At 44.1% G+C, this 26,306-nt stretch overlaps 2 protein-coding genes across 3 annotated transcripts; both read left to right on the forward strand.

The window, feature by feature from the left end:
- The first annotated feature begins 609 nt into the window (after positions 1–609).
- Positions 610–13,155, forward strand: KDELR2 (KDEL endoplasmic reticulum protein retention receptor 2). The gene is made up of 5 exons (XM_059862201.1): positions 610–801; positions 7,271–7,371; positions 9,788–9,946; positions 11,005–11,257; positions 11,942–13,155. Exons 1-5 carry the CDS (start codon positions 711–713, stop codon positions 11,974–11,976), a joined length of 639 nt encoding a protein of 212 aa, XP_059718184.1. The 5' UTR covers positions 610–710; the 3' UTR covers positions 11,977–13,155.
- A 364-nt stretch (positions 13,156–13,519) lies between these two features.
- Positions 13,520–26,043, forward strand: DAGLB (diacylglycerol lipase beta). Of its 2 annotated transcripts, XM_059862056.1 has the most exons (16): positions 13,520–13,663; positions 14,162–14,313; positions 16,483–16,657; positions 17,147–17,408; positions 17,488–17,613; positions 18,624–18,751; positions 19,666–19,792; positions 20,131–20,214; positions 20,667–20,744; positions 21,152–21,232; positions 21,316–21,443; positions 21,922–21,990; positions 22,086–22,158; positions 23,158–23,411; positions 24,889–25,124; positions 25,912–26,043. In XM_059862056.1, the coding sequence occupies exons 1-15, from the start codon at positions 13,569–13,571 to the stop codon at positions 25,079–25,081; spliced, it is 2,025 nt and encodes a 674-aa protein (XP_059718039.1). In that variant the 5' UTR covers positions 13,520–13,568; the 3' UTR covers positions 25,082–25,124; positions 25,912–26,043. The 2 variants fall into 2 exon arrangements, with proteins under 2 accessions (XP_059718039.1, XP_059718038.1); XM_059862055.1 differs by having other exon boundaries at positions 24,889–26,043.
- The last annotated feature ends 263 nt before the right edge of the window (positions 26,044–26,306 follow it).

A 26,306-nucleotide genomic window follows, 5' to 3' on the forward strand; every position in this document is an offset into this window, starting at 1 on the left:
CACTGGGCACCATGGAAAAGCGTCAGCCCCATCCTGGCACAGGCTGCCCAGAGAAGCTGTGGCTGCTCCATCCCTGGCAGTGTTCCAGGCCAGGCTGGATAGGGTCCTGAGTACCCTGGTCCAGTGAGTGGCATCCCTGCCCACTGCAGGGGGTGGAAGGAGATACAAGTACCCTTCTCACCCAAACCATTCTGTGGGAATTCCAGATTCTGTGACGCTCTTGACACCCACCTTTGAGGTATTTATATGTATTGAGGAGATCCCCCCTCGGTCTTCTCTTCTCCAGACTAACAAGGCCCAGCCCTCATAGTCTCTCCTAAGAGAGACGCTCATCACCTTTATGGCCTCTGCTAGACTCCCTCTAGTAGCTGATGTAGATTTTCATACTGTTGGCCTCCAAAACATAATAAAATATACGTATAGTAGAATATATATTATATTCCCTCTTGTATCTGTATATACAGATCAGCCTCTCGGCCGCCCCAAGGGCTGTGTCCCCCGGCCGCTCCCCTCCGCGCCCGAGCCCGCGGCTGCCGGGGCGGCCCCGCCGTGAGGGCGGCGCGGGGCGGGGCGGGCGCTCCCCCCGCTTCCCGGCGTGCACCGGCGCGGGGCTGCCTGGCCACGTCCCCGGGCCACGTCGCTCGGTGCCCGCTGAGCTTGCGCCATCTTCGCTCCCCGGCTCCGGCTGCGCCGCCGCCTCTGCCGCCGCCATGAACATCTTCCGCCTCACCGGGGACCTGTCCCACCTGGCGGCCATCATCATCCTGCTGCTCAAGATCTGGAAGAGCCGCTCCTGCGCGGGTGCGTGCGGAGGCCGCGGGGCGGGACTGGCCGGGTGGCTCCGGGCCGCAGAGCCCCGCGGGAGCCCCGCCGGGGCCGGGCGGCATAGCCCCGAACTCGCCGCGGGGTGCTGCGATCGTCCCCGCAGGGCCGCGCCCCGGGGAGAGCCCAGCGAGCCGGGGCGGCGGGGGGGTCCCGCCTGTCTCACTGGCCCGGGAGGCGGCCCTGGTGAAGCGGGGAAAGGCGGGGAGGGAATTGACCCCGCTGGGGCGCCCCCGAGGGCCCCCGGGGCGGGCGGGCAGAACTCGGCCCGGTCAGGTGAGAAGGGACGGTCTCTCCCTTTCGCGCAAGGTAGGGGGCTCTGCCCTCCTTCTGACCTCCCTGCGACTCGGCCCCCTCCAAATGCAGCGCTGGCGGAGCGGGTGAGCAGCCGGGAGAGGGGGAAGGAGGAGGCGGAACCCCGCTCCGGGGTGGGGGTGCGCCGGCGGGAGCTGCGTTTCCCTGAAAGGTGTTGTGGTTGCCATTATTTGTACTTTAATCCCTGTGCTCCGCCGCTCCGGCTGTGTCCGGGAGGGTCGCTCCTTCCTTACGTAACTGCCCGGCGGCAGGCGAATGAATGGGGAGGCCGGTTTGGAGGGCGAGCGGGGGGGAGCAGCCGCCCCCCCTTCATCCCTCCGTCCCTCCATCCCTTCCCTCGCTTGCCCTGGCCGCGCCCGGCCCCCTGGCCGCCGGTGTCCGCGGTTTGGTGCAGCGCCGGCCGCCGTTGACTCGCGGTTCGCAACCTCTGAAGTTTCCCCGTTCTCCCCTTCCCTCCGCGGCGGCCTCACTCTCCCCCTCTCCTTCGCTTTTGTGCAGGAATTGAGCAGTGTTCGGGCTGGTGGCGGGTTTGCTGTCGGCCCTCAGCCCGCAGTAGGAAGCGGTAGGAGGGAGATTCCCGGCGGGAGCCGCGGGCCTGTGTGACGTGGCAGCGGGAGCCGCGCCGGGTCCCGGCCGAACCCCGCTCCGCCGCCCCCCGCTGCCGCTTCCCCCCCGTTCGCGACGGGCGTGCTCCAATTCCTGGTGCCGTGGTTCGCTTTCTCCCTTCGGTGTACGGTGTGGTGGTTGCAGGGAATTGCAGGCAATTCCCATAACTGCAGCGTAGCTGATTTCTTTCAGAAAACTGGGAGCTGTTGTCATTCAAAATGGGCATTTCCTTGCAGTGTGTGTTACGTGGATCGCTTTTGTTGTGCACGGGAGTTTGACTGTGAGCTTGACTTTGCCTTCTCTCCAGTGAGCTTCTCCTTCTTTAGTGAGGGCGATTGTTCTTGAAATCAGTTTGCCGTGTTGATAATACTATTCAAATACCGGGTTAGCACTGTTGAACAGATGTATCTGTAAAGCTTTCAGTTAAAAGAGTGAAGAATTAGTTTAGGTTGTAACCTGAAATAACTGAGAATGGGGAAATGAAAGAGATTTACACTACAGGTAAGAGGAAGTACAGGTTCTGTATGTTGTCATGTCAAATCACCAGCTGATCACTTGGTAGCACAGGAAAAAAAAAAGAGTAAATGAATAGTTTTGTTTTTTAATAAGTAAACTAATAGCTTTGGCTTTAAACAGACTTAAAGTAAAAAGGGTTCTTAACTTTACAAAAGAGGTCGAGCAAGTGACTCCATTGCCCACATGCAGTGGTAGTGCAGAACTATTGTTCCTGAGGTCATGGAGCACAAGAGCACCTTCCTGATGAACTTACCTGGCTCAGGCTCTAGTGCATCGCAGGAATCCTGCCTGGGTCTGGCAGGAGAGGGCCTTGCCTCCTCCAGCTCTTGAGTAGAGCTTTGTCTTGTGTTCAAGAAATGCAGTTGAGGTTATTAACAGCAGGAGGGTTAATGATCTAAAAGCTGAATGTGGTTTTATGTCTGTAGAAAGAAAGATGAAATTCTATTGCAAGGCTGAAATTCAGATAGGGTTTGAGCCAAGAGATTCTTAAGTGACCTTTGGATGTGAGGTTATTTACACAGTATAGTACAATGTGACCTGGGCCTATCTTTCTGCTTAAAAAGTAGTCTGATGTTGCTTTCCTTAAGCCAATTGTGAATGAGAATCTCTACTAGTAGGGGTTTATTCATAAGAAAGCAGCCTCACACCAAGCATTGGTACAGCTTTCTCCAAGACAGAAAAGTAAAAACAGGCCTGTATCACATAGGTGATACAACTCTCCCCTTTCCCTGGACACAAACATACATGCATGAACTCCTTCAGTAAAAATATTTGCTTAATTCATTTTCCTGAGAAAAATAAAAAAAGAAAGCATAAATGTGTTTGTCAGGGTTGTTTCTTTGGTGTCTTCTAGTTCTGCCTGAGTCCTCAGGAGTAAATCCAGATTTGTGTCGCTGTTGTGAGATTGGTGTTTGAGGCCTAGCAAGTTTGTCTATAGTGAGAAGAACATGCATACCTCAAAGGATCACAAGCAAAGAATTTTATTTTTGGGGCTCTATTCTGTTCTTCCTAGTGGTTCATTGTTGTCACTTGAGGTTTCTGTTGATGAAACTGTTGTAAATATACATTTGCATATGTTTGTAAAGTCATGCACGACAATAACCTTAAGTAGTTACCAATTAATGTTAAGCAGCTGCGGAGAGCCACTTATTAGAGGGCTTTCTGCCATTTATTTACATTGTATGGCTATTAGATTAATAAATCAAATAAACTTTTACCTCGTGGTTATTGGTGACTAAGGAAACACAGGCAAACCAGCTGCTACTTTAACCATGCACTTTTGAAGCAGTAGAGTCTTTGAAAATAAAGAAGGGCTTCTAACTGCTGGCTGAACTGCAGGCTGTGATCCATGGAGAGCTGGCAAACCACATGGTGCCGACTCCTCTCTTCTGGTTGCATCTGTGTGTGTCTGAGGCCTTTGTTCCAGGAGAACTCAGAGGCCGGTAAAGCAGCTGGAAATGAGGGAGATAGCCTGTGCACCTCTGCTGCAACCTGCTGTTTTTTGAAGACCCATAGTCCCCATTTTCTTTCTTAAGAAGTGACATCTCTAATTGAAGAAGATAGGTAAGGCTAGGCTCATCTGCATTTTGAAGCAGTCTGTGTTTTCTGTGTTTGAGAAACTTTTTTTTTTTTTCTTACTTAGTCAATAGTTTGAAAAGATCAGGGGAAAGCAAATCAAATCTTGACTTCAGAATTTTAGCGCTGGCAGGGAAACAATTTTTTGCATGTCTGGTTATTTGAGTTTCCAAATTTAGAATTTGGAAAAATGTTTGCCACTCAAAATAACAGTTCAAAAATCATTAGGAAGAGCCATGGAGAATGTAATAGGTAACTCCATTATCGACATCATGTCATAATTAGGAAATTCATGAGACTTGAGGAATCCTGTGCTTTCAAACATTGTCCTGTTCAGACTGTGTTTTCTTACCCATTTCAAGTCAAATTAGGTTGTTTGCAGTGCAAATTACTGCCTGAAAATTGATTTGCCTTTCTTGGTGCCATTTATCAAGTGTTAAAGGTGACCTGCGGTTGCAGTGCTGTCCAATTATATGCTGTATACTCTAAAAAAGTGCTATAGATAGTAAATGTGTAGTACTTTTGCTAGGTAATGTAGCTGTATCTCAATTTTATGTGTCTATTGTGGACGAGATAGTATGCTAAGATGAAGACTTCTGACAGTACTTTGCCATAGGCTGCTGCTAATTTGTCTGTATTTTCACAAAAATTGCTGCTTTAGGTAGCTTTGAATTTTTTTTCCTCTCTGAAGGAAAGTATTCTCTTTCTCAGTTAGAAAATTTGTCTTTAAAATTAGGTTGGATTTTTAAATTGGAAGCACAGGAGTCTTAATGCTGGTACTTATTAACAGAACCAAAGGAGTTGTGGTTCTGTCTGTGATGTGGTACAGAACTGAACTATTTTATTTTTAAAAGTCTGTGAAGTTTCCATGGCAAAGTATGGGCTGACCTTCCTTAGAAGAATTTTTGTTTGTAGGTTTTATGGCTGTGATGTGCAGTTCGTAGTTGGTAAGTGCTGTGCACACTGCACAGCTCAGTGCCTCTGCTCCTGCCTGTTATTCCTTACCTGACTCACCACAGCAAAATGAAGTTGATAAGAAAGGACTACAATTTCAGCTCTGCCCTCCTACCTGGCTGTGAAAATCACCTGAATTAAAGTTTCATGCTATGGCTTTCAGCCAAGCTGGAGTGCAGAAGTTAAAGGAGTTTTTCCATGTGTGAGGATGAAACAAAATGGAGAGGTTTGGCTTTTCCAAATTTGAGCCCAGAGCTTTGGAAGAAGAAATAAAACCTTTTTTTTTAGTTCAAGAACTAAGTAATATTTGTGGAAGTAAAAGGAGAGGAGGAAGGATGAGAATGGCATCATTGTAACCTCAGTGCATTGCAGTTGCCAGTGGTGAGCTGGGGTCAGTGCTGTGAGGCTTACATTGATACATTTCCTAAAGTTTTAAAATGCACAGAGTGGTACAACTGCTGTGTTTACCTGTTCCCTCTCCCTGTTTTTGTTTGGAGTATAGATGTTTCTCCCGTCCCTTCATAGGCCTTTGGTTTACAATTTAAACCTTGCCTAGTCTAGTCTAGCCTACTTTACTTGAAAATTAGTTTAATCTTGGGTCTAGGGTAGGTTTCAGGATTTCACAACTATTCTAAAGATTCAAAAATCAGTGAGAGTATATGAAAGCCTTAATAAAAATTACAGCTTTGGGGTTGAGGAGGTAAGATTGGCCATGGCTTAGAAGAATTTGTCAAGTATATTATACGTATTTATGACAGTATATCCAGATCCAAATGTATAGTTGTTATCAATAATTAATGTCCCTTATGTGTTGGTTGGTTTTTGGTTTGTTTTTTTTTTTTTTTTTCTGTTCCCAGTTATTTGCTAAAAGAAAATAGCATGCTAAATAATTTAGCCTAATTATACTCTGTAGTATCACGCTGTTCTGTAATATGTCCAGGTGGATTTCTTTGTCCTGTGGGTTCTGACCTTAGGATAGCTTTGCTTGCTGGGAGGTTTTATTGGCAAGTTGTGATGCCCACAAGGACACCTGGGATGAGCCCAGAGCGCTGCTTCAGCTGTCTGTGCAATGTGGTTGTAGTTCAGGAAATGTCAAATGCAGTTTTTTTCCCTAAACTTTGGGAGGTAGCTTGTTTGTGGGGGTTTTGTTTTGTTTTGTTTTTTTGTGGGGGTGGTGTGTTTTGTGTGTGATACTTGCAGTTTGTGCTTTACAGCTTTACAGCCTGCAGGTTTTGAGATGGTTTATGTTCCCTGTGCTGTACTTGGGCTGTTCTGTAGGTGGCCCATCAGGCTCACCTTGCAGACATTTCACATATGAAATCTGCAAACACATCCCTTTCTAATTGTTACTGTTTCAGCCATTCTTGTACTTCATAGGTTAAATTCCTTCATCTGGAGCAGTTTATTCCATGTTCCTTAAGCTGGAGTGAGAAAGGACTTCAATAGCCATAGCAGATTGCCTTCTCCTAATTGCTTTATGGTGCTGTTAATAAAAGTCTTTCTAGAAATATCTCTGTATAAAGGGACAAGGATTTTCAGCCTCTCCTACAGAGTATTTTTCCCTCTTGTTTTTTGAAGAAGACTTGCATGCTTAGCTGAACAGATTCAATTATTTTCGCCCTGGATGACTGAAAACAAGAATAATTGGAATAACAAGATAGAGGCACAGAGTAGGTTGTTTTGTCCCCCTGCTGTGACACACCACCACATCAGTATTATGGAGTGATGCTTCACCTCAGCTTTCAGAAGCTTTTAGTGACTGACTGTGCAAAGCTTTTATGCTTCTAACTGTGCTCTAGTGCCTGAAGTTAAGTACAAACAAACATTTTGACATTGGGGCTTTGACCTAGAATCGAAAGTTGCTTTGAAGGTGCAGTGTAGATGTCTGACATTTTATCTCACTTCTCTTCCTTTTTAAAGTTTTGTTTTCGTACATAATAACATGTGGGTTTGATTGTTTGATGTTTTTCTCACCATGTGGCCAATTGAGTCTGTGAATTGAATTGCCTTATGTTTTAAAATCTATGTATTCCTCTAAAATCCCATTATTGGTGCCATCTTACCTTCTGCTTGTCACTGGGTCTGTTCAGTATTGCCCTTGTACCTTTCCAGCTATTCAGCATCTAAAGATTGTACTGAGGCATGTGACAGCACTCTGAGAACTGAAAGCTAATGCAGCCTTGCCCAGTGATAATACAGAACAGATAGCTTGCAGGTGATATTTTTGGAGATGACACTACCTGCTGTGAGTAAATTCTAAACCTTGTGTAGTGCCAGCACCTCTTCCAGTACAGAGTAACTTATGTTCACACTACTGAGCTAGATGGGCTTAGATGTACAGCTTGGGAACTTGGATTTTGTCCTAATTTTGTGATCAACCTGCTTAAAAATAAAGGATTTATCCTTTCTCATCCTGGTCATCAAATGTTGCAAAGCACCTCATCGCTTTCTGAATGATTAATTATTTCCTTTATCACTTTAGGTATTTCTGGGAAAAGCCAGCTTCTGTTTGCACTGGTCTTCACTACCCGTTACCTGGACCTCTTCACTTCATTCATTTCATTGTATAACACATCTATGAAGGTAGAGTATGCTGAAGAGTTAGAAAAGCTAGTGAGGCTGCATGCTGCAGAGTGCATAATGGCATAATGCCATTAATAAAAGCCATTTTTAATGGCTCACTGCACCAAAGCCCTAGATGGGCTTTGGATAAAGAGTGTGGAAGATGGACTCAAAATCCTACTTCTTTTCTGCAATATACATGCAGTTTTTTAAAACTGTTTATATCAGGACTGTGACATTTAGAACAAATGTCATTTTGGTTATTGAAAGTACAAGCTTTTGGAAAAATGGTTCAAATAAACTGTATTTCTCATTTGAGACATTAAAGCTCAAGTAAATCTCCTTTTATTCACTACAAGGTAAATTAGTATTCAGAGTGCACTGCCAGAATTGCAGCTACTGTCTGGTCAGAGGCTGATGAAAATTTGACATGAGTAAGCTTTAAGGAATGTAGCTTCTGTGAGTTATACCCCTGTCACTTGCCCACTGAATGCCAGTGAGCCTGAATTTGAGTTTTTTACTTACTCATTCCTGCAATTTCTGGTGCTGGGTACAAGAAAACAAAACAGTGGTCTGGGCGAGGGCAGTTAAGTTTATGTTTTTTTAATCCAATTCCTTTATTTTTGGATTTTCTTGATGCTTTTCAGCTTTAATTTAGAGGGTAGTATAACTCTGCCAAGAGGAAAGACTAACATAATCAATAACACAAAATTGATGGATAAATTAGGGAAATAATACTGTAAAATAAAATATTGTCTCATAAACTCACACTTGTTTTCCTGCAAGTGAAATGTGGATGCTTAAGTTTTATTATTAACAGTATAGATGAAGAGCTGTGGATTAAATAAAATATTCTTGAAACAGAAACTTTTTCCATATTTAATTTCTGATTGGAAGTTACCATTAGGTGCACCAAAGGAGAAGGTAGGGGTTTTTTGCCATTTATTTATTTATTGGTTGTGATTCAGGGCCATGAGCACATCTTTGTTCTGCAGCCCTCCTAACCAGAAAAGAAAGAAATGTGGAAATATTAACTTTCAAAGTGGTAGCCTCTATTACAGTTTCAAAGGTTACTGCATAGAAACTGATGGATATAATTGTCTTTTCAGCCCATTATTGTAGGGTCAAGATGAAGCTGCTGGAGTGTCCCAACACAACTTTGTGTTATATTTTTATATGTATATGTAGGAGTATATAATGTTACACAGTTGTTGAGAACAGTTGAGAACTTGAGAGAACTTCAGCTGAGAAGTTGAGAGTTGAAATTCTTGAGATTAAGTTTGTAATGTTAGGAATTTGGATTCATTCACACTTTTAGTGTTTTCTATGACCATACCTGCTGTGATTTGTTTACACCCATAGTAAAGGTTCCCTGTATCCTGTCCTCTGGTTCTTTATCTCCACTCAGCTGGGGTGCTCATGTAGCAGAGCCTTTGGATTCTGAGCTCCTTAATACAGTATTTGTAGGATTTTGTCTGTGAGCAGAGCATTTAGTGAGTAATAGCATCTGCAAACAGTTGAATTTTTAATCTGTTATTTCTGTGTTGCAAAGAACCCTTTTTAATGTGATAAATGATTAGGAACATTTAATCTTTGTGCTGAAAGTGGCAGAAGCTAAAATATTTGGCTAGTCTGCTGTACTGTGTTGACTCCAGGACAATGAGCTCAGTCCTGATGATGGCAGATTGACCTTTAGAAGGTCTTAGATTTTCTCTAGTTCTGTTTTCTCACCTGTAAAATGAAGCTTTTTGCTTATTCCACAGGGAGTAGCTATAAAGTCTTCTGTGCCATAACCTTTCAAAATGGTTAGGCATCAGCTCAGATTGAATTCTGCTTCATTGCTGCTCTCAGTCTCGTAGGTTTTGGGGCCTCTTGGTTGGTAAAGAACAGTGTCCAGTTGCCACTCTTCAGATTTTAGAGATGTTTAAAGGTCCAAAGCAAATCAGCTTACTTGTGATATGTTAAATGGTTTTCTGAATGGGGCTTATTGAGTATTTTTTTAATTGCCACACGAGCCACACCATGCTGGGCTTTCTGAATGTAGAAAGGCCCCTTCCATTGTTATTGTGTGTATGCACCTGCACATTTTTAACCTAAATGTTTGGGGCCAGTGCTTCCCCTGCACTTGCAGAACATGTATCCCTTCCCCAGTCACTTTCTTAGTTCTGGAAAGGGTCTTCACCATTGGGCAGTCACTTCAGCCAAGGGCATGTGATGCCTTTAGAGCAACAAAGCCAGTAGGGCCCAGAATGGCTCATTTTGAATTATTACTCTGCTGACAAAAGTTAAGCACCACCAACATCCTGCAAAACCACGTAAAGAATACATAGAATCAAAAAAGACCACTCTTACTCATCTTAGTGCTTGTTCAGGGAGTGTGATTTAATCCTGGAACCTCTGTGGATTGTTTTGGGGTTGTTTCTTTCCTTGCCCTCAGCTTATCTACATCGCTTGCTCGTACGCCACCGTGTACCTGATCTACATGAAGTTCAAGGCCACCTATGATGGAAACCATGACACCTTCCGAGTGGAGTTCCTGATAGTTCCTGTTGGTGGGCTCTCTTTCCTTGTCAATCATGACTTCTCTCCACTGGAGGTGAGTTGACTGTGGGCAGGAGATTTTTTTTTTTTTTTTTTTTTTTCTGAATTATTTAGAATGTGAGGATGAACATTTTTAGCCTGACAAGTGAATGGTTGAAGGGTGTCTCTGTTTAATAGGTTCAGGCTAATCCTTTCCTCAATGAATCTGTGTGGTGCAGATGTCTGTGCAAATTTAAGGCACCTCAGGAGACCAGCACTGTTATCAGCATAGATTATTTTATTAAGCAGAAAACTGTGTTTTTCCCAGTACACTCTGTGACTGTATTAATTCAGAATTCCTTTTGTTCTCTTTCTTAAAGAAATCCCCAGGAATGCAGTTTGTGAATAGTTGGTGCCACCTTGTGAAAACAAAAGGAATTATACTACTGCTTAAATTCTATAGAATTGCAAATGGTCTAGACTATAAAAAAGAATTGCATTATATTTAAAATGCAGCTATGTGTTTAATTGCAGAAAAATTATATTAAAATGTAAACATAGGAAGTTCAAACAGGTAATTTTTTCCTACAAAGTTGAGAGTAACTTTAAATGCTTGTTTTACATGGACTGAGCTGCATTATTATATTGGGGTTGAATGAATTTATTAGAGTTAGGGAATTTGAATTGCAACAGTTTGAGACATATTTTAAATTTTGTTCTGTGTTAATTCATTCTCTAAACAAATAGATAAAAAATGGAAGAACATTAAGCAGGGGAAGGGACTTCATCTTCCCTGCAGCTTTCTCTGTAAGCTGCATTTCATGGTAGTGTGAACTGGATGCACACAAGTTCCTTCACAAGTAAACCTGTGTGTGCCAGCTCAGCAGAGAGCTGATTTGGAGAGTCTTCTGTCTGCCAGGAGAGTTCCCTCCTCCCATCCTCTGGTTGATTATGAAGCTTTCACTGACCTTTTCCTGTACCAGGGAAAGTTTGCCAAAATACTGGACCTGTATGGATAGGTATTCATCCATCCATAACATTGTTAGAGAGTGAAAAGCTGAGCCAAGTCAAATATTTTCTGTCCTGCTGTTATCAGTAAGACAGCTTGATATACCTGTGGTTTTCTTCTTTCAGATACTGTGGACCTTCTCCATCTATCTTGAATCGGTTGCTATTCTCCCTCAACTTTTTATGATCAGCAAAACTGGGGAAGCAGAGACCATCACTACTCACTATCTTTTCTTCTTGGGTCTGTACCGTGCCTTGTACTTAGTCAACTGGATTTGGCGCTACTACTTTGAGGGATTTTTTGACCTCATAGCTGTTGTTGCTGGTGTGGTCCAGACCGTTCTGTACTGTGACTTCTTCTATTTGTATGTTACAAAAGGTAAGTAATACAGTGACTTCCAGCTTCAGGTTGTGGAATGAAGCAGTTAACAGGTTCATAGGGGTCTGCTACATCAGCATTACGAGCTCGTTAATTCTGTGTGCAAATTAGTTCTGAAATACCCTTCATTTATTGAGTACACTTTCAGCTGGTGTGGGGCATTTCTGAGGATTTTTGGGGGGTATGGGTAGAACATAAATATATAAATGGTCTGATGAACTTTTGGAAAAACTTAAGTATGGCTAAATATATATTGCTGTCGCCTTCCATGGATAAGCATGATCCTCCTGCTTCCCCTGACCATGTACACTGTTACATGTTGATCCTGTGCTTACAGGCACCTTTCTCAGTGGTTTAAATACCACCAAGAGTTGAAAGTTTCCATCATGTAACCACAAAGCTGTGTTATTTTAATCATAAGTCTAAAGAGGCTGTGGTGGGGAGCTAGTGTGCCCTATGTGGGTGAAAAGGGGGAACTCCAGGGTGCCACAGGGAGGGCAAGGTTAGATTTGTTACTTCTGGTTTTACCAGTATGTATTGAAGAGAGGCAGCCCAGGAGGACTGTCTGCAGTGGACCCATTTGGTGTGGAAGGTTTTGGTCCCTGTGACATTTTAGCAGTGTGTGCTTCTCCTGCATCACAACTTTGTTTTGCTGACTGTTTTCTTTCCCACTCCTCCTTGCAGTTCTCAAGGGAAAGAAGCTCAGTTTGCCAGCGTAAGTGCCAAAACATCACCAGCATCTGTCCTGTTGGATGCTTGGACAGAACAATCCTTATCACAAGCAAAGGTGAAGATGCTTGAGACAGAAAGTCAGAAACACAGCTCTTTATAGTGCAGGTAGTCATCAGCGGCTCTGTAAGAACGGAGGAAAAACAACCAGCAGATTTCTGTTTGATGCATCTTGCCTTTATCTTTTTTATTACTATGTATAAAGATTTTTTACATAAAGAAACTTATACTGTATTAATAAATTCAGTGTATGGTTTCAATTGGAATAGTTCCAAAAGTGAGATTTTTGTGAGATTGTTTATGACCAGGAACAAGTGCAAACGTTTTTTTAATTTTCAAGATTTTCTTTGAAATGACTGATTTTTTTTTTCTTTTTTTTTTTTCAGTGCACAAATATGTGCATCCTTGATGGATGGTAGTCATCTGTTCTTTCCCTTTGATTCAGTTTTCATTCCACTATATTTATTTTTTTTCCAAAAGGCGAATATATGTCAACTCTAAATCTGAAGCCACCGATGTTTGATGTGATGTGCTGGTGCCCAGTCTTTGTGCCATCTGCTGACATGGAGTTCCTTATTCAAAATATATGCTGGTGCTAGAAGGGGAACAGTCACATTTTGAAGTTGTTCCCCTTCTAAAACAGACTGATGGCAAGAGGGCAGTGAGGAAATCACTTGAGGCCACAAGGACTGGCTCTTTCTGGTCTGCCATGATGTCTGGGAAGGTAATCCCAAAAATGAAAGCACTTGGCAGCCCAGGTTGTGAGGGGTAAGAGATGCGATTGTGTTAATTAGTGGGAAATGTTTGTGACTGTGTTTGTTCAGGAAGAGAAGGTTAAATATCTTGGATGTCCAGCCCTGCTCCACCATTACAGCTGTGGGAAAGGGAGACGTGTAAGTTGTTGATTACAGAAATCTGTGGGTGATCATTTTAAACAATATCTACATTTTCTTATTAATGAATGCTTTATAAGCAACTTCCATGTTCAGCTTCAAGTGGTTTTCGATGTCACTTTTGGACAATTAATATTTTTTTTATAAACTTTTCAGAATCAGCAGCACCAGTTACCATTCTTCATCCTTTAAATGATTCCCTTTTTTTACTGAGCTGTTGCATGATTTATCCTGTGTTACCATCCTCAATAAACACTTTATGAAATGGTGAAAACATATCGGGGTTTTTTCATTTTTTCGGCCTCGCGCTCTGACGTCATTCAGCGGCCCTATTGGAGCCTGTCTTCCGGGCAGTGTGATGTCACTGGGCAGTGACGTCACGGGTCCAACCCGCCCGGCGGGTCTGCCCTGCCCGCTGGGGATCGCACTGCGCACGCGCCCTGGGAACCACCGCCCTTCCCGGCGCCTCGCGCGTGCGCCCCTGGATGGGGCGGGGCTCCCGCCAGGCGCGTGCGCGGTACCGCCCTATCGGGGCGGGGCGATACCCGCAGGGCGGAGTAGGCACCGTGACGTCACGGCACCGTGAGGTCGTGCCCGCCCCGGCGGGCGGTGAGGCCTGAGGGCGGGGGGGGGGGCGGGGGGCGTGCGGGACTGGGCCCTGAGGGAGCGGCGGCGGCGGGACCCGCAGGATGCCGGGGCTCGTGTTGTTCGGCCGGCGCTGGGCCATCGGCAGCGACGACTTCGTGCTCCCGGGAGCCTTCGAGCTGTTCGTCAGGCTGGTGTGGTAAGGCACGCTCCGGGGCCGCTGCCCGCCGGCCCGGCCGCTCAGCGGCGGGACGAGCGGTGCCCGCGGCCCGGGCGCTGTGGGACCCTGGCACAGCTCGGGGTCGGTGCACAGGCGCACGGCGCGGTGCCCGCGCTGCCGCTCCGCTCCGGGCCGCCCTCACCCGCTGGGCTTAATCCGCGAGTAGCGCTCGGCTGGTTTCGTAATGAACACCGAGACTGCTTTGTGTCCGCCAGCCGCGCTGGTTCGGGCTCCGGGGGAGGCAGTGATAGCGCCGGGCAGGGGGACTGTGGCTCCGTGTACACTCGGCGGAATTGTAATTCCTTCTGAGTGTTCGTGTAGTGGTTTCATCCCGACACTTCCCTTATGTAACAGGTCCCGTGCTGTTAATCTTTGTGCAGTGCTTTCATTAAGGCGACCACTATCGATGAGGTGATCGCCTCGCAGCAGGCACTTCTCCCTTCCTGCTGTAACTGTTTTTATCTCCCTTCCCGGCAGGTGGATTGGGATTTTTGTCCTTTACACGGTTCACAAGGGGCAGTTTAACTGTCCCGGAGGAGGATTGCTGCACAGCTACCTGCTCGGCCTCATCATTCTTCTGGCTTCCATAATATGTGCGTTATGTGCTCTTGTATACGTCAGTATGCAAGGTAAATGGTTAATAATGATGTTTTGTGTTTATCTGGTAGGATTGTAATAGATGTCTGTTTTTAATCCGAAGCTGACATAAAACCTACCAAAAATTGAAATGTTTTAATGGTAGTCAGACTTGAAAAACTCCAACAGCATTAACATATTTGCTTTAATAGTATTACCTTTGTTAGTCTGGAATCTAACATAATGAATAGATGCAACAGCTTAGTTCAGCTAATATTTCATTGCCATCAGAACATCCTGAAAACTATCTGTGTGTGACCTCTGATGTAACACTGCTCCACCTCTCTGACAGGAATTAGGGTAGTGTGTCCAGAATCATTTGGAGTATCCTGTTAGTTCTGTCTTGCATAGGTAGGTTTAGTCATATCTTGTGAAAATCCCTTAGCTGCAGTGGGCTGCCTGGGGAAAAACACACTGAAAAGTGAATTGTATAAATGTCATAATAAAAGTGACATTGAGTACTGTTAAATAGAGCAGGACCACAACTTGAAATGAGTAGCTGGACAGAAGTAAGGACTGCAGTGTAGAAAAGGTTCATTTTGGATTAAAATTGCTAGGAAAGCTTTTTTCTGGTGAGGCACCTGATCACTGAAGTAATGTTAAGAAGATTAATTTGAAATATGTGTGTGGTCTCTGGAGTAACAGATGAGACTCGACAGTTTCTAATATATTGGTTCTCTTGACTCGCTGAAAATAAGTATTTATGCTTCTGTAAATAAGTATTTCTACTTCTTTCCATTTAAGCAATTTTAAGAGTGCATGAAGAGAAACTATGACAGAGCAGAGGTGTGGATGATGATCCTGGCTTGACTCTGGCCACTGGTTTTCCTAGAGTTTCCAGAGGAGGGGATGTAAGATCAGCCAGATCACATCTGGCCAGATCACATTCTGTGATGTTTATATCAAACTTTCACAGAATATTCTGGGTTGGAAGGGACCCACAAGCATCATTGAGTCCAGCTCTTAAGTGAATGGGCCATTCAAGGGTCAAACCCATGGCCTTGGTGTTGTTAGCACCAGGTCTAACCAAAGCTGCAGAGGTGAGGGATGTAACTGTAAATAGCAGTGATGAAAGAACCTTGTTCAGTATGAAAGTACAGCTGCAAGGCCATTGTAACTGAGAAATTGAGTAATTCTGAGGCTGAATTTCCAGGAAAACAAGGGGTGAGGTGTGTTGGATTGAGGCTGGAGTGCGTGGGTTTGGGTGTGCTCGGTTTTGCACCAGCCCTTGTGCTGTCCTGAGGATCAGTGATGCCAGCAGGGAACCTGCCTGGAGCCCTCACACCCTGGGGGTGGCATGAGAAAGGAAAAGTTGTTTAGAGGAAGGACAGTTCCATCTGATTGAGTGTGTAAGCATCCACACTGCTGCAGGACAGGCTGCAACCTGGGAATGGGAAAAAGCAACCTCTGGATCGAGGGCTTTTGAAAGGGCTTTATCACTGGGCGTGAACCACAGCTTTGTTATTGGAACCGTTCCCAAGGTTGTTTTTGTTCTGCAGCCTTTACAAATCACTTGTCTACACCTGAATACTCACACCCCACTACCCATTATCCTGGGATCAGCAGATTGGTTTAAGAGATGAGCTGGCCAAAAGTTACTCCCTTTTTTATTGCCTTAGAGTGCTGAAACTAAGAGGTTATTAGTAAATTAACAATACAGAAAATAGCCTGAGAAGTATTTGACCTGGTAATGGTCTTGCTTTTGTTCTCCTATTATTATTTAGTAAGTCCAGTAAAAAAACTTCATAGTAGCCCAACAGAATAGGATCTGAAAATGAAATATTAACCAGCTAAAAGCTAAATGGAATAATAAAAGCAGGCCCCAGGAGTCATGAGGAGCTGCAGGGGAGCCAGTGCTCCTGGATGCAGCTCTGGCTTATGTGGGGCACAGCACTGCTGCCTCAAGTTCAGTGCAGAACTGTCTCTGGCTAGAGTTGTTTGTGGTTTTAGTAGAGTAGATTCTAAGAATCACAGATATAAATCCACTCTTGTTTTTCTTAGCTTCAATGATAGCTTTCCATTGGTATGAAAGAACTTGATAGTTTCACTTAAGTTTCTTACTTTCTGTGAAGCCCAGAAAGTTCATATTTCCAGGTAGGATTTTATGTACTTGAGGTGCATTCGTGAGCAGTTCTTGTTTTAAATTCTCTCTCTAATTTCAGGAACAATTTCTAATCCGGGCCCAAGAAAATCACTTCCCAAAATACTTTATACTCGCCTGCTTCTCTATTTCCCTGAATTCATCTGGGCTGTTGTAGGAGCTGTGTGGGTGTCAGACAACAGCGTGCAGTGTGAGAAGACTGTCATAAATGGTGTCATTGGGACAGTTATTGCAAGGTAAAGGTGCCTCCCCACAAATCCGAGCTTGGCAGTGTATGGGAAAGGGAAAATGAGTTGGTATCCTTCCGTAAAAAAGCTGCTTAACTTGGGAAAGAAAGTGTGTCCTGCAGTGAAGGAAAGGAGGTGAAGGTCAGAAAGGATAAGAGGGGCAATGGGAGTGTAGAAAACGGGATAAATATGAAGAGAGTAGTAACCTGGTCACTTAGCTGGTAGTGAAAAATGGAGCTGCTACTTCCAAAGCACTGGGCTGTGGTTCCAGGTTTGGTGCCCTGTGTGAACTGAGCCAGCAGCCATGTTCTGGTTCCAGAGTATTGCAAGCACAGTCCAAAGAGCTGCAGCCTCAGCACAGCAGCAAGAGGTCTCCATGCAGAATTCCATACCCAGCTTCGGTTTCAGTCTGCCAAGAAATGTAGTTGGGATTTCTTGCACACTTGTCAGAAGTGTCTGGTTTCAGAGTCTGGTATCCCACTCCTTCCTGTCTGGCAGCTGGATTATCATCATCTTTACTGTCATTGGAGTTGTCATTGTCTTTGACCCCCTCGGGGGGAAGAAGACGTTCTACCTGCCCGACGGTGTGAGCCGCAACCTGGAGAGCAGCCAGTCGGGGCAGCTGCTGTACAACGTGAAGAGCTCTGCCACCAGGGTGTGGGAGAAGAGGATCAGGCTGCTGTGCTGCTGCATCGTGCAGGACGACGACCACCGGGTGGCCTTCACCAGCATCGCCGAGCTCTTCCGCAGCTACTTCTCAGTAAGAGCCTTGCTTTGTCTCTGGAGTTTGGCATGGAGGTGTGGCATGGTTCTACAGGGTCTTCTGTGTCTTTGTGCAGGACACTGATCTGGTGCCAAGTGACATAGCAGCTGGTTTGATTCTGCTCCATCAAGAACAAGATAAAATGGAAAATTGCCCCAAAGAGCCTGAAGAAGTCCTGTGCCATTCTCCATCATCTCTCGTGGTAAGATGGGGTTGGTGCAGCCTCTGGTGTCATTGTTCTGGGAAATGGTGCCAGGTCAAATTGAAATGCACTTCTTTCTGGAGAGGGTTTGTTTTCTTTGTTTTGTTTATTCTTTTAATAAAATTAAACACTGCAGTAAAATTCATAACAATGTACATTACTAATAAATGCAGTGAAAACAATAAGTTTGTGGTCAAAAACATTTTTCTGCTTTTGCATGAGTAGAACTTCAAATGAGGAGTTAAATGCAAAAAAGGAACCATTTAGGTCATTTGATCATTGATGAACAGTTGGGAGAGAAAGGGAACAGAGGGAGAATGAATATTTGATACTGTTTCCATACTACTGAGAAGGTAATCTTCTAGTATGTATTGTGGGCTGTATGTCTGCTGCAAATACCCAGATAAGGTAAGAAGCAAGAATAGCATCTTTTAAATGCTTTCAAGTGACAGGTTAGTTTCCTAACTGGTTTTTGCTGATTTTCAGTGAAAAAGTGCCTTTGTAAATTTTTCCCCTCCTTTTAGCCTGTGTTTCATAGGTGTATGTAGTTTTACTTTAACCAGGAACTCCGGAGTTCCTGGTTCCTTTCCTTTAAAAGGAACTCTGTCAAGTTCCTTTGGAATGCAGCCAGTGTGATGGGGCTGTGCTCTGTTCCAGAGAGCTCTGCTGCAGACTCTCCAGCCTTCCCTTGGACATCCTTAGGTAGGATATTTGCAGTGAATGTTGTTTTCAGCATTGAGCTTATCAACGTATCAGCATTGGAAGAAACTGACTCAGTGAGAGCTTTTCAAGATCCTTGAGCTGTGTAGCTACATCAGTAAACACAGACTTTTTCCTGAAATACAGGTGGCTATTTTTAGTTCCTCTTAGACCTTGAGGTTTTCCTTTGGGGTAGTGTGTATTTCACAATGCCTTGATTTTCACTAGCCTGTGTTCAGTTTTATTCTGAGGCTGCCTAACATAACTTCCTCCCTTTCTCTGCTTCCTTTTCTTTCCCTGTGTGCCTCCAGACTGATGATTTGGATGTTGAGCTGGAGAATGCTGCTCACTACATGCTGTTTGCTGCAGCTGCCTATGGCTGGCCCTACTACGTGTACACCAACCCATATACTGCACTCTGTAAGCTCAATGGTGACTGGTAGGTTTGACCTCAGAGCTTAAAAACACGCAGCTGCCTTCTATTTAACAAGTCTTAGCAGAAATAAAATAGTTACAATAGCAGTATTTTTGTTGCATCAAATTATATCACTCTTGGGTGTACATGATCCTGGCTGCTGGAGTTATCTTTCAGAAATTCAGAGAAACAAAATTCCAGTGCCTTTCCACCCTCAAACAGATTGGGGTTTTTTTTCATGGGAAAAGTTTGTGATTGAGATAAAAAAAATAAATTTAGTAAAATGACAGAGGAAGAATTCAGATTAAATGAAACATGTTTTAAAATGAGGCCTTTTAGAGGTTCCTTTTGGGCACAGATTTACATATAGGAACAGAAGTGTATCAGTAATTTTCTCTGTCCTAAGGAATTAGCAGAAGCTCCCTGTCCCTCCAGCCTCCTTTTTGTTCCTTTTGACCCCTTCACTCAGAAATGTTTATGGTCAGTAAGAAATTCTGCATATTGCTGGATAGGATTACTGTATGTGACCACTGGCATTTGTGACTAGAAGAATAATTTTTGTAATTACTGATATGAAATATCCACATGATTTACTGAAATCACTTGGAAAAAAAATTATCACATAATACTGTGGATAAAACATGAGATCAGATTGCTGTGCAAATTTTTGTTTGAATTTCCTTTTTCCTTGTTTGTATTTTCTCTCAGTGGCTTGTAATGTTAAGAATTCTTTTCTTACTGCACTCTTTGCTCTGCCAGTGGTCCTGTAACAAGGCAGAGGTAACATCTTGCATCAGAATGTTTACTGGTGCTATTGCAAAAAGAAAGCACTTTTGATTCCTGGCAGTAGGCCCTCTGCAAATTTAACTGAGTTTGATTCCTTGAAAGGAAACCTGACAAATTGGAACATGAAAGTTTTTCTCTTCTGTGTTTGTTAGTTGCAGAAATAGACCAACAGATTCTGAAATAACGGGTGGTGATCGTCATAACTTTCACTTTGGATCCATCCTAAAAATAACAGGACTGCAGTACAGAGACTTCATTCATATCAGCTTTCATAACAAGGTAAACAATCTGGACAGGCTTTGGGCAGCCTGTAGTGATGAATTCAGGGAAAGCAAGGGATGAAGGGTCTAGTTTGCCTTCAGCATTTATGAAGTGTAAGATGCAAAACCAAAAGAAAACATTCAGTGTGTATTCCTTTTCTAATCTAACAGAACAGCCACAAAGCCATTGATATAAATCTGTCTCAGTACTTAAAAAAGGCACTTAGACTAACCAAATAAGGGACCAATTCAGCTTCTTTCCATAGTACAGTATGGAGCTCAATAAGAGCTTGCCCTTTTAAATGCTTGCCCTTATAAAATGTTGGTGTCTTTGCTGATTACATTTTTCTCCTCCAGATCTATGAGATTCCATTTTTTGTTGCTTTGGATCACAAAAAAGAAGCTATTGTGGTCGCTGTGAGAGGAACTTTGTCTTTTGAGGTATCATTCATCTGATATCAATAACTAGCTTTGTAGAAATGAGTGAACTCCTGGTACCCAGAGGAAATTGTGTTAGGCTGGCACATGTTAAAATAACTCACTCACAGGTATGAGTCACCCAGGTTTAAGTTGTAAGCCCCCCGCTTGCCCTTGGATGGGAAATATTCTCTGTGCTACTGGAAGAGTGAGGGGAGGACAGGCAGGGGTAATTCCAAGTCACTGTGAGTGGAGGTGCATCCATAATGGGGTGTCTGCAGTTGGAAATAGTTGCCAGGCCTGGAGCTGTGCTTGCTGTGTGTTTGCTGGGGTTGGTGGTGTGTGGTGGGATGTGTTGTGCTGCTCACACAGCTGGCAGCCAGCTGGTGATGTCCCTGTGACAGGGGTGAGCAGCAGAGCACGGCCCAGGAGCCACACAGCCCTGCAGGGAGCTCTGACCAAGGCTTTGTTCACAGGACATTCTCACTGATCTGTCAGCAGACTGTGAAGACCTGACTCTGGAGGAGGTCCTGGAGAATGGGTTTGTGCATAAGGTGTGTGTGTGTGTGCAGCCTGTGGCTCTTTGTAGGTCAGCTCAGCAGTAGCAAGCTAAAAACACCTGGGATCCTTAGTTAAACAGAAGAATGTTCTCCTTGTCATGGATTGCATGCATTATTTCAGTGTTTGGTGCATCAAACGCTGCCCCTGGCACTGCAAGGTAGAGTTTTTAATAATCCCCTTGTCATACTTAATGTCCTTATGAAATATCCCCAAACCTTTTTAACCCGTACATGCAATACATAGAGACCTCTTGGTTATAACCAGACCTCTGTCAGGAGGATGTCAGAGAGAAGACCAGCTTTGCAAAAGTTGTTTTTCTGTGATGGTGTTGTATTTAAACTACACATGTGTCACACCTCAGATTAGAGACACCCTTCTAACCTGAACTGCTCTCTTGTAGGGAATAACTCAAGCTGCAAATTACATCTATCGAAAACTAATAAATGATGGAATATTAAACCAGGCTTTCACAATTGCCCCAGTAAGTTACCCTCCAAATAATTTGATTTAAAAATTACCCACAGCTTTTTCTGTGTCCATCTAAGTTTGTCTTTCTATCTGCAGGAATATAAACTTGTGATAGTTGGTCACAGTTTGGGTGGTGGGACAGCATCTATCTTGGCCATCATGCTCAGGAACTCCTTCCCCATGCTGAGGTGTTACGCCTTCTCTCCCCCAGGAGGGCTCTTAAGGTGAGAGGCTTCTGTTGCTTGGTTCTGTGTCTGAGCTGGAAAAGTCAAGGCAGCTGCCAGGTGTGTTAGCTACTAGCTCTGTGCTGACTGTGGGAAGAGTTTGTATGTTCTCCACTCAAATTCATTTGCTCCATCTGGAGTTACAGTCAAGTTCTTGGCAGAGTGTTACAGAATGAAACACCTCTGGGGAATTCTGTCAGGCAGTACAAATAAAGTTTAAAATAACTGTTCCAGAAAAATACTCACCTGACTTGTCTGCCTTGGTCTGTTGGACATCCACACACCCTTAGAGTCAGCACTGAAGTTACTCTGTCACCTTCAGCAAGAAGATCTGAATGCCCACTAAGGCACTGACTGGAAATGGTGCTGCCACTGCTTGTATTTCTACTGAATTATAATGATCATCCTAAGACTAAAGTGTGCTTATCTCCTTAGTGTATCTAAACCGTTTTTTTCTTTTTTTTTTCTTTTTTTTAAGCAAATCACTTGCAGATTACACTAAGCACTTCATTGTTTCAGTCATTGTTGGAAAAGACCTTGTTGCAAGGTGAGATGAAAATACTTTTAAATTGATACTTGGAGATGTGTTTGATAGTAGACAATAGGAGGCTTTGCTTTACTTTGTTCTGTGTGTTTAAACAGGTTAAGTATGCCCAACATGGAGGATTTAAAGAGAAGAATAGTGAGAATTGTGGCAAACTGCAACAGGCCCAAGGTAACCAAATGCAGTTCCTGGTTAAAATTGTGGAATTGTTACCTGGGTTAAGCCTCAAATTTAATGCAGTGACTGCTGGTGTGTCTATTTTTCATCTTAAAACTGAGTTACGATTGTGTTTCAGAACAAAATTGTTTGCATTTAATTCAGTGACATTTGTGTTACTCTCCTATCCTGTAAAGTTGTGATGTTGGAGATTAGGATTCAGTAAGACTCCCAGTACACTGGTTTACAACATCAAAGGCCTGAAATTATCTGTTTGCTAGTTTTGCTGATAAAAGGAAACTATTGAAAAACAAAAATGGGAAAAAAACCCCAAACAGCTAAAATTACGAAAAGTTAGTGAGATTACTTACTTTAATAATGTAATAACTACTTCCAGTAGGTAAGCAAATTGTTGATTTTACTTATATTTTACTGTCAGAATTAATTTGGAAGCAAATATTTCTGTTACAGTGTTAATTCTTTACCTCTTTTTACTGTTAGTGGGAACCAGTTTTGAATGTGATGGATCAGGTGGTGTCAGGCAGGATGGTACTGGAGGTACAGAGGTGTGGCTTAAAGATTCAGAACTGCCATTTTTGAACATCTGAGTTTGAATCTGCCATGCCCCAAGATTTCCCTGTAGTCCTAGGGATGAGCAGAGGGTCTGTGTGACGTTGTAAATACAGAATTAGGTAATGGACAGTTAGAAGTTCCAGGTGCAAGAAAAGTTAAACCTGCAGAGCAAGAATCCACATGGAGTAATTCAGCTGGTAAAGATGGTAATGTTTTCTGTAGCATTACTGGAGGCTAAGGATCCATACTGCTGAAATAATTGTTACTGTGGGGAAAATTCGGAAAGGAGATCATTACCAAACAAAATTTGGGGAGCACGTGCATAAAGTAATTTTTAATCTTTTAATTGTATTTTCAGAGGAAGTGTGTGCAAGCACACAACTAGAATAAGTTACTTGAAGGGATGCCAAACTTCAAGTGAACTGTTCTCTCTGATTTCAGTACCAGATTTTGCTGCGGGGGTGTTGGTATGAGGTGTTTGGAGGAGATCCTGATGATTTCCCAACAGAGCTGGATGGGAGGAACCAGGATGCCCTGACCCAGCCCCTCCTGGCCGAGGAGAGTTTAATGGTTCATCGGTCGCCTTCGTACAACGCCCTTGAGGAGGAGCCACACTTGAATTCACCCCCTCAGTATCCTCATCTGTATCTGCCTGGAAAGATTATCCATGTTGTTGAAGAATGCAGCTCTAGGAGGTAAGTGGAATGATGGATACCACTCTCCTGTCTCCCTGAAGTCCACTTACAGCTCCTTGTCTCTTTCAAAGTGCACGTTTCCAGCTCTGTGCATCTCCAGCACCCAGTTTTGGTTATTGCACATTGCCCAGTGTTCAGTTTCTATTCTGTGTCTCCCAGCTTCTGTTTCACTTCAAGCCCTGGACACTGTTCTCTCTATGCCTTATCCTGCCCTTTTATTTCAGCTACTGAAGTGAGGACTTTAAACCCAAACTTGGCAAGTTCAGCTTTGCCAGGTGGCAATTTCTGCCTGAGACTGCAGATCTGCAGTGTCCAGGTAGAGGTGGAGTGGTAACAATTCCTCATGACTGAGCAGTCCCCTGAGTGCTGGTGATTAGGAGGAGGTGCAATACTGCCTGTAGTGCTGCCCCAGCCGGCTGGAGAGCTGCAGCTGCCCCAGTACCCAATGTGTGCCCACCTCGTCTGTAGTTTTTCCTGTCACTTGCTACTTTTCTGTGGATGCAGGAAACTGAAACAAAAACACCAGAAAGCTGAAACTGCTGGAAGGGTGAGGATTGTGGCTTTGTTGGGGCAGTGTTGTGTTCAGGGCTTTTTTTGTGGTTTTTTTTGTTGATGTTGGATTTTTTTAGACAAAGCAACCTGAAACAGCCCAGAAGTCAGGGAGGCCCTGATAGCCTCTCATGTTCTGAAACAGAAATCAGAGCATTTTTAACTTGCACAAGACTATCTTACAGAAGAAAAGAGAAATTGCCTCTTACAGAGAGGAAAGAAAAGGACTGGAGAAGAAATTCACTTCTTTCCTCCCATTCAGTAGATCAATATTTTGTTTAAGCTTCACATATTTAATTTCTAACAATTTTAATACTGGTTTTACAAGTTAGATACTTGAACACTTCTGACCTGGGCAGGTTTTCCCAATGGCTGCTCTTCTGCTTTATTGAGCTAATTTCTTTTAATTTCTTTTACTCCATAGCACAGCAGTTAATAATGGGAGTTTTTCTAAGTAGGCCTAGCACACCAGAGCCCCCATCATGTATTTGGGATTGAATTTTACAGACTGGTGCATCCTATGTGTAGCATTACATTTATTGCCTGGTATCCTATTGATACCCCACTGTGCTTTATTCCCTGATATATGTGTGTTAAATTTGACATTAACCACGTGAATGTGCAGTGTTCAGTGCCCTCCCCCTCCTTGTTTAGGCTCTATTCTGTGTTTTTGGGAGCAGAATTATTTGAATCTATGATGGCTTCTTTCCCTGTTAAAGCACAGTGTAATGTGGTGCAGCTCTGCCCTCAGGGACACTTCATGGCAGCAATTCCAGCTGTTTGCTGTAGGGCAGACCTGCAGCTCTCTGGGATCCCACCTGCTGCTGTGAGAGGGTTCCAGTTCCTCCCTCAGCCGTGTCCAGAGCCTCCAGGTTGCCTGTTCCAGTTCTGACAGGGCCATTGTATTTGTGGTGTGTTTTTTCCCTAGGTTGTGTTCTTCAGATATCAAATACACAGCAAGATGGTCAAACGAAACCGTCTTCAGCAGCATTTTAATAAGTCCCAAGATGATCACAGACCACATGCCAGATGTTGTGCTCAAAGCTCTGAACAGTTTGTCTCAGGAACATGGATCGTGTCTGTCTTGTCAAACACGAGAGTACAGCCCCAGTGCAGTATAACCACAGCTCGAGGATGACCTGGGGGCTTTTCTGCAGGTTTCAGGTATTCAGGACACATTCCACTTTCATGCTTAAGTGGATTTCAGTACTTTTCTCACATTGCATAAAATGAAAAAGGGTCTTAGTGCCCTTGCCTCTGCAGCACTCGGGGAATGTTGTGCTGGTGAAAGCACAGATTGTGGCTCTGTGCTGAAGGCTGGGCTTTTCCAGAAGGGATCAGCATGAGGAGCTCCAGCCGAGCCTGTGTGCTGGCACAGCAGCTGAACGCTTGACCAAAGTGAATGTGGGTGAGAACCATGTGGCCACGTGGCAGAGCAGAGCCTTGCCAGAGCTCATCCCCCACCTGCAGCTCCACTTCTGCTCCCACGTCCCTCCCTGGCTGCCTGGGCCGTGGCAGAGCCCAGGGGCTGCAGCTCAGGGCTGCAGGGTGAGTGAGCCCGGCTCAGGCTGGGCAGGGCTGGGCAGGGCAGGCTCAGTGATTGCACTATTTTTTCTTACAGATTGTGCTGGGATCCCAGGGTTGCAGGGGAGGGCTTGTTGTGGTTAAATGCTGCTTGGATATACATGTGCAATATTCTTTAATCTACCCGTCTTTTGTATGTGTTGATCTACATCATTGTGTTTATTGATTTTAAACTAAAACTACTTCATGAGAAGGAAAAAAAAAAATAACATTCAGGCCCTGGCATCGTGTTGGTCACCTGCTCTAGCTCCAGCTACTGAGCACCACTCTGATTCTGCCAAGAATGTGTAACCAGTTGTAATGATTTTTAAAAAGTGGATTCCTTGTTTCTAGTGTGTAACTATTTTAATTTTTTTTTCCTTTTAAGGCTCAGCAGCATTTATTTAAAAGAAATTGATGTAAGTAAAATATGATGTGGTTGAGAATTAACTGTGTGGATGTTCCTGCTGTGATAGTCGATATGGAAACAAAATGAAATAAAACCTTGGCTCCTGTGCAATGACAGGTACCAGTGCTGGCTGTCAGAGCAGTGAGGTCAGCAGGAGGGACTGTGCTGCTTTTGGGGCCTGTGGGGTTCCAGGGCCCCAGCCTTGGGTGCAGCCACTCTGGAGGATGGGAGGCAACACACAGAGCAGGGCTTTAAATAAAAGCCTGAAATCTGGGCCATTTAAGCACAAACTGTGACTGGTTCAGAGGAAGGGGATTTCTGTTTGCATAGAGGGGAGTGGAACAGAGAACCTGCCCCCCACTGCCAGTAGCTTT

The sequence above is a fragment of the Haemorhous mexicanus genome, chromosome 17 (genome assembly GCF_027477595.1).
Source record: "Haemorhous mexicanus isolate bHaeMex1 chromosome 17, bHaeMex1.pri, whole genome shotgun sequence".
Taxonomy (NCBI): domain Eukaryota; kingdom Metazoa; phylum Chordata; class Aves; order Passeriformes; family Fringillidae; genus Haemorhous; species Haemorhous mexicanus.

Coding starts and splice junctions, on each gene's coding strand:
- DAGLB (XM_059862055.1), top strand. CDS start 13,569: ATGCCGGGGCTCGTGTTGTTCGGCCGGCGCTGGGCCATCGGCAGCGAC. Junction 17,409..17,487: donor TCTTCCGCAGCTACTTCTCA/GTAAGAGCCTTG, acceptor GTCTTTGTGCAG/GACACTGATCTGGTGCCAAG. Junction 19,793..20,130: donor ATATCAGCTTTCATAACAAG/GTAAACAATCTG, acceptor TTTCTCCTCCAG/ATCTATGAGATTCCATTTTT.
- KDELR2 (XM_059862201.1), top strand. CDS start 711: ATGAACATCTTCCGCCTCACCGGGGACCTGTCCCACCTGGCGGCCATC. Junction 802..7,270: donor GAAGAGCCGCTCCTGCGCGG/GTGCGTGCGGAG, acceptor TTATCACTTTAG/GTATTTCTGGGAAAAGCCAG. Junction 11,258..11,941: donor CTATTTGTATGTTACAAAAG/GTAAGTAATACA, acceptor TCCTCCTTGCAG/TTCTCAAGGGAAAGAAGCTC.